At 46.1% G+C, this 7,744-nt stretch overlaps 1 protein-coding gene across 1 annotated transcript; it reads right to left on the bottom strand.

Moving 5' to 3' along the window:
* Nucleotides 1–2,063: 2,063 nt before the first annotated feature.
* NEFM (neurofilament medium chain) lies at nucleotides 2,064–7,541 on the bottom strand. The gene is made up of 3 exons (XM_053462104.1): nucleotides 6,484–7,541; nucleotides 5,413–5,537; nucleotides 2,064–4,270 (listed from the first exon to the last, which is right to left on the bottom strand). Exons 1-3 carry the CDS (start codon nucleotides 7,516–7,518, stop codon nucleotides 2,608–2,610), a joined length of 2,823 nt encoding a protein of 940 aa, XP_053318079.1. The 5' UTR covers nucleotides 7,519–7,541; the 3' UTR covers nucleotides 2,064–2,607.
* Nucleotides 7,542–7,744: the final 203 nt, after the last annotated feature.

Genomic DNA, 7,744 nt, shown 5'->3' with positions numbered 1-7,744 from the left:
ACTTCGCATTGTGTTGCAAAGTGATGAGGTCACCTCTGTCCTAGCCGGATTATGACATTGGAAATATTTTTGGATAAATTACAGCATCTCTGGGATCTGCAGGGACCACACCTTCATCCAAACTGTGCGGGGGGAGAGAGAGAGAGAGAGAGAGAGAGGGAGAGAGATGGAGAAGAAGGGGAGGAGGAGGAAAAAGAGAGAAATGCAGGATGTGTACAAGGTGCAGCAGAATCCTGTATGTGGAGGAATGTCTGTTGGATATTATACGGAGGACTGCCATCAAAAATTTGGGGGCCAAGAACAAAGCTAAAGACAGGGCCCCCCAGTCCCTTGCTATCCAGTGTACCTCCAATTTGCCCCATGCTTGTCCCACTGTCCCCCAATGCTTGCATTGGGGCCACCAGGCTTCGGAGTCCCTGAGGGCCAATCCCCAGGTAGCAGGGGTAGCAGGCCCCATCCACAGATACTGGTTGTACCCCTCAAACATCGCTGATTATGCAACATACTGCTGCCTTTTACCCTCTATGCTCTTCATTTATTTATTTCTGCCTAAATGGTTGCCATTTCTTACTATTAAGAGTATTTACTACTCTTCCTGTAGACTGTCTCTCACCCCTCTCAGTTTTTGACCTTTTGACTTAAAAGTATGCCCTCTAGCTTGGGCACTCTTTTTTTATAAAAATTCTCCCCAATTGGACTTTTTTTTAAGTCCTGTGACATATTTAAATGTTTCTAACACGTCTCTTTTCTCCCTTCTGTAGTCTAGTGTGTCTCTGTTTCCTTAATATTAGACTATTAGACTGTTTCTGCCCCCCCCCCATTAATGAATACGGTACCTGAATGTCTTATTTAATGTTTTCCCCTCTTGTAAACGCATTGAGGGATTTATCAGAATCCCTCCTCGTGCATTTGCCCTCTTTGCTCACCCCTCCAGGGCCTTGGCTTAAAACACATTTTGTGCTTGCCACCGGGCGCTATACTTACTGCCCGCCAGCTCCAGTGCCGGATAACACAAGACTTCCAGGAGAGCTAATAAGACCCCGCATGCATGCGCAGGAATCGTTTCCATTGGTTTCAGTAGGAGTGCCTCTCTGCCAATGATTCGCCACTGCAAGCAACCAAAAATGGCACTACGCTACAGCTTTGTAGCTGCAACTTCTCCTAAAGGTGTTTTTTTCCTTTCACCTAAACAAACATCCAACATGGCACCCGCTGCACGGGGATCTCGGGAGGCCATCTTGCAGGGGGATCGCTCGGTAGCTGACAGGCGCACCAATGCTGAGGTGGGAACACCTGTCTTACTGCGGCAGGGTTTGTCCGCGTCTCCCAGTACTGAGGCATGGACGGTTGCATCCACCTTGGCTGGTGTTCAGCCTTCAGGTGAGCGTGGTTTTTCCCCTTTTCTCCACTTTATCTCCGCTTTCTGGGTTGCCTGTCGGGGGTACTGGGGCTCCTCAAGGGGCAATTGTTGTTGAGCTTTGGTGAATTGTTGGATGGGTGTAAGAGTCAGGTCGGTTCTTCTTCCCCGGTGGGGTTGTGGGGTCACTATAGTGGGCCTTCGGTGGCATCTGGGCTGTCCCTGTGGTGGAGCAGGTCCCTTCAGAGGCGGTTCAGGCAGGTCCTGTGGCACCTGGTGGGGCTGTGGTTTGGATACGGGATACGGTTTTGTTGTGGAGGTTTAATGCCGGCATGGTGCAGGGGCTAATATTATTCTATGGAATAATATTCTATGTAAATTTATATACCGGCCCTAGTGGGACATACATTTATTTTGGATCATTTTCAAATACAAATTCAGGGAAAAATGGGTACGTTGAGGATGATTGGCTCTACCAGGGCCAGACTGGCAATGACAAGGTGGCCATAGCACCTTAAGGTCAGCGGCAACCTGATGATGTAAGTGTGACCGATAGCTGTATATGCGCATCCACACGCCATGTTTTTACTGCTCTCATAGTGCGTGGCTGGGCATATCCAGCTGCTGGGCATTTGCCCCGTGTGCCAGATGGCCCGTCTCTTCCCAGTTATATTTTTGATAGATAACGAACTCAAAGAATCTCAGATATTTTCAATATGACCTTTTTATTGAGCAAGGATCACTTTTACATAAATCGACAGCAGGTTGCTTTTAAACACACCCAGGTTCTCCCATGACCTGCAGTCTATTAATTGCACCAGTGAGGTAAACATAAGGACAGGTTTATTTTGTTATTTTTAAGGCGAGAAAACTTCTGTTTCATGGACACCCTCCCCCGTTTTTGGCTCAGTTGGTTCTTTGCATAATTCAGCTCACAATCTATGGGAATCTAGTGCCCGCAGCACAATAAACCTTACCCACTACAACTCAGGAAACTCCCCAACATTATCTTCCTTATACATGTCATGCAATTGTGTTGTGTGACTTCCCAAAGTTGTGTGGGAGGGGCACATCTGGAGCTTGCATGCATTCCCCTCCCCCAAAGTATTGCACGGAAAGTAATAGTACAGTGTCTGGAGCCCCCACCCCACGAGAGAACCCCTTCTGCTAGAAGCCCATTAGAAGCTGACACTTTACATGCAGTTTATCTTATGGCTTATTCAGTCCTGCTGCTTGCTGCGGCTCTTGTTTCACTTCTCTTCAGCGACCTCCTTGACCACTGCATGTGATGTTACTTTCTCCACTTTCTTGGTAGACACCAGTTTCTCTTGGACGGTCTCCTCGTGTTCTTCTACTTTCTGGGTGACTGTAACTGACTTTGTGACGTACTTTGTTCCATCCTCGCCTTCACTGGTTGTGGTCTCAATCTTCTTGGTGATGACAACAGTCTGGCTTTTGCCACTTTCCTTGTCCTCTGATGGGCTTTCGTCCAGACCATTGGTAACCACACCTTTGTCCTCACTCTCTTCCTTCTCCTCCTCTTCTTCCACCACATCTCCATTCACTGCTGTATCTTCCTTTCCCTCTTCCCTTGGGCTGCTGTCTTTCTCATCCTCTGCTTCTTTAGCTTCATCTTTTTGAGATCCTACAGAGGCTGCTTTGAAGGTAGAAATGATCTCCTTCACACTCTTTTCCTTTGGGGAATCTTTTTCCTCAGGTGTTGCTTCTTCTTTGTCATCCACATGTTCCTCCTCTTTGGTAGCATCTTCCTCTGCTTCTTCCTTCTCTCCCTCTTCATCTGCCTCTCCCTTCTGTTCTTCCTCCTTTTCTTTACTCTCCTCTGTCTCTCCTTCAGCTTCTCCTTCTGCTTCTTCTGCCTTTTCTGTATCTACCTCTCCTCCTTCTTCCTTCTCCTCTTCCGTCTCCTCAGCTACCGTCTCCTCTTTTTGTTCCTCAACTACTCTCTCCTCTACTGTAGATTTCACTCTCACTATCTTGGTTTCCACTATAGGTTCCTCTACTACTTCATCTTCTTGTGCATCCTCAGTAGCTGCATCATCACCCCCTTCTGCCTCTCCCTCAGCTTCTCCCTTTTCTTCCTCTTGTTCTTCCTCTACAACTTCTTCCCCTGTCTCTCCTTCATCACCTTCCTCTTTCTCCTCTCCTGCTTCGTTTGCTTCCTCTGCCTTATCTCCCTCCCCTTCCTCACTCTCTGCCTCTACTTCTTCCTCTCCTCCTTCTACAGCCTCTTCTTTTGTTTCTTCATCTTCTCCTGCTTCCTCTACCCCTTCCTCACCTTCATCTTTCTCTTCCTCCTCTTCCTCCCCTGTTTTTACTTCCTCCTCCTCTGCTTTTACTTCCTCCTCCTCTGCTTTTACTTCTTCTTCTTCTTCCTCCTCTTTATCACCCTCTTCTTCTGCCTCCTCCTCTGCTTTCTCTCCCTCATCACCCTCTTCTTTCTCCCCCTCTTCTTCTGCCTCTACTTCTCCCTCTGCTTTCTCTTCCTCCTCTTCACCGCCCTCCTCCTCCTCCTCCTCTTGAGGTGCTGCTGCCTGTACAGTAGATTCTACAGCTGCTACAATTTCTTCTTCCACCATTTCTTGATCTTCTAGTTGCTCCTCATCCTCTTCTTCTTTCTGAGTTTCTTGCTCTTCCTCAACAAAGCCTGATGCTAAATCCTCTGCCATTGCAGCTAGTGCTGCTTCCATATCTAACCTTTCATCTTCTACTTTTGTCTCCTCGATAATCTCCTCCACAAACTTGTGTTGCACTTTAACCCTTGGGGGCTCTGATCTGGAATGTTGCACCCGACTAGAGGTTATAGTAATGGGAGCCTGCCTGTGAGAAACGGAGGGTGTTGTGTGGATGCCAGAAAATGTGGAGAATCTGGTTTCTTCACCTTCCAATAATTTCCTATTGAAAGAAAAGAGTATGGGTCACATGTCTGATGTTATACATTCTAGAATAGAATTTAAGAAAAATTAAAATAAGTAAAGGAAAATGACAATTTGCTGTTCCTGATAGCCCTGGCTGTATTGGGAGACTTTGATTACATCATATATGACAGTATATGGAAATAAATTAATAATCTAGAAGTCAAATAATAAAAAAAAACAGATATATTTTGTGTACATCATGTAATACATAGCAAAACATCTGTCTAGCAATGATTATATTTGTGTATTCATGTGATATAGAATGTGATATAGAATATCTCACTATATATATATATATATATATATATATATATATACACATATACACACTGTGACAGGGTGCAATTTATGGTGCTAAATAGACACTATATTGAATATATATGTATATATATATATATATATATATATAGATACTGCTTTGTTGCCTGATTTGGTCTACTAAATCCCATCCTTTTAAACTTATCCTTATATAAAACTCTCTCCAAACACAGTAGTTATATTATGCTGCCCCCTAATGTTTTTATTTTTTAACTGTTGGGATTTTTCCCTTTTCTGCTTTCAGATATTCAGCTGGGTCACCTTGCTCTACTTCATACAGCTAACTGTATCAGCCACTTTAGTTACTGGGCCCTGATGAGTCAACCAGTACTGTAATAGGGCAATTATCCCACTTTTGATTTAAATGATCAATTACTATTTCAGAGAACATGTAGGATGCTTATATTGCAATCTATGCATAACTGACTTAATTATGGAATAGACTATTTTTTATATAGTATGTATATATATATATGTTTGCTGTACCCCAAATGTTGTATTTATTTATTATATGATTTATAGGGTCACATCACACCAGATGTAGCATTTTAATTCCGTGGCTTTCTTTTCCACAACATTCCATTAGTTTATTATGAAGGGTTCTTCTGTTTTCATATATTCTTTTGTTCCAATGCACTATTGATTGGATCAGTTTTTTGGGGGGTAGCCCATCATTGTTTTGTGGTCCTGATGTCATACATTGCTTTGACTCTCACACATTAGATGTTAAAGTTTCCAATGTGCTAGTGTAGCTTCAGCCTCTGCAGTGCTATTAATATTCTGCAGGCTCTGCCCTGGTACCTGTAAGCAGCAATCTCGATATCCAGAGCCATCTTGACATTGAGTAAATCCTGGTATTCTCTCAGATGGCGAGACATCTCCCACTTTGTTGATCTCAGCTCATTGTCCAGTTGCTGTATGGTTTCCTAAGGGAAGGAGACAGGCAGAAAAGAGTCAGAAGGCATCTGCCTTTCTCCAGTGTCCTTGATTATGAGTTATCTGCAGTACCCCATGCACACAAAATCATACTGCAGCACTCCACCCACCCCAACACACACTCTCCTACACCCATAGATTGACAACCTGCCCATAACACCGTTAAGGGATTCATTATGCACATGTGATGGGGTAAAATGCAACACACCCCCCTGCATCACACCCAACACCCGCATTGTCACCGCACCACACCCTCCACCAAGAAGCCCCACTGCACTGCTCCACAGCGCCACACCCCCTAAAGAACACTCAGCAGATCACCACCCACGCCACGGCCACGCCTCCTGTAGAAAAATATACCCCCCACACCCACAGGCACTCCACCACCTGACTGCAGAACTTCCACAAAATGCGCAGTGCGCCCTCCCGACCTGCTCCTTTCCAGAAACACGCAAGTGGGACAAACACATGGCAAAGAGAGACAACGATACAAGTTACCTCTACTGATAGTGTGCAAAGGGGCTGATATTGTAACAAGCCTTAAGCGACTTAAGCTTTAAATTAAAGTATTCATTTTACATCCAAATATAAAGAAACTAGCAAATCAGAATTATTATACTGTTTGGGGGAACCACACACTTTCAGAACATCCCTGTCCCCACCTAGTGTCTCTCCTCTTCTAGATTTCCTATACCGTTTCAGAACCCCCCCCCAAAAAAAAACTAAAGGTAGCTTGTACATTATCCCAAAACTTAAGGACCATAAGACATCTTAGAGACTTCCTAACCCTTCTACCAAGAACCCATTTTAATCGCTAACTTCCATTCTTCCATTCTATGCGGACGGGTCACATTTCAGCACCACAGACAGCTCCCCCATCTCTAGAGCAGCATTCTACACCAGAACCCTCCCATACACATGAGAAGCGTCTCTTACCTGGTAGCTGGTCAGGTCATGGCTGTGTCGCTCCTCTATGTCATTTAGCTGTCTCTCTAGAGACTCCTTGGTACCCCTGACAGTCTCCAGCTCTACACTCTTGCTGTGCAGCTGCTTCCTATATTCTGCAATCTCATCTTTGGCCGACCTGATGGCATCCTTGTTCTGCTCGGCTGCCTCTGTGAGCTTGGCATACCTGCACTTAAAGACTTCTTCTGTCTGGATCATGTTGTTATTGGAGTGGCCCTCTAGCTGGGAGCGGATTTCCCTCAGGGCAGAGGCCAGGTCTGTCTTCTGGAAGTCTTTCTTCTCCACCGTGATGTGAGAGGCTTGGATTTGGGCCAGCAGTTCGTTCACCTCTTCATCGTGGTTGTTCTTGAGGAAGGCCACCTCTTCTTGCAGGGACTGTACTTTCTTGTCCAATTCCACCCGTGTCAAGGACGAGTCATCTATGTCCTTCTTCATAACTCTAATGATTGCTTCAGTTTCATCCCTGATCCGATTTTCTTCCTCACAGCGGTCTTTCAGCCTCTGGAGATCTTCTTCCAAGTGTTCAGAATCCAGCAGGATCTGAACCTTTTCGTGGCTGATAAGTTCCAAATTGGAACGTAGCTCCCTCATCTCCTGCTCATAGATCTCACCCAGCTGGCTGTGTCCGCTCTGCTTCTGCCTCAAGGCCTGGATCTCGGCTTCCATCTCCTTGTTCTGCTGCTCCAGGTAATGCACTTTCTCAATGTAGCCCACGAAGCGGTCATTGAGCCCCTGGAGCTGCTCCTTCTCGCTGGAACGCACATGCTTGAGGTCTCCATTGAAACCAGACGATTGACTGAAGTCTAAGCTGTCGCCGGAGCTGAACCCTCTGGGGACAGCAAGGTTGCTCCTCTTGTAGGAGGTGATGGTGCTAGGACTGCTCCTGGACCAGCTCTGGGATCGAAACCCGCTGGATGGGGAACTACTGGTCCGGCTATAACTGGTCCTAGTCTCGGCCATCCTCCTATAAGAAGGGCTGCCTATAGTTTCCAGAGAGTAGCTCATGGTGGAAGACGTTCTGGGGTGTGTGTGGCTCACAGCGCAGGGTCGTCTCTCTCCATCCCTTTATATAGTCAGGGAAGATCCGCTAACACGGCAGGATCCGGCTCTCTGCTGCCTGATTGCGCTGCTCCACAGTGGGAGGAGATGCTGCCTCTTCTCCACGTGGGTCTAGCTCTCCTCTGCTAAGTCCTGCTCCCACCCATCCCCCCCTCTCAGTTCGCTGCCAAGG

The sequence above is a fragment of the Spea bombifrons genome, chromosome 4, assembly GCF_027358695.1.
Source record: "Spea bombifrons isolate aSpeBom1 chromosome 4, aSpeBom1.2.pri, whole genome shotgun sequence".
In the NCBI taxonomy this organism is placed as follows: Eukaryota; Metazoa; Chordata; class Amphibia; order Anura; family Pelobatidae; genus Spea; species Spea bombifrons.
The sequence above is the reverse complement of the archived record's forward strand: the minus strand, read 5'-3'. Positions and strand labels throughout refer to the sequence as shown.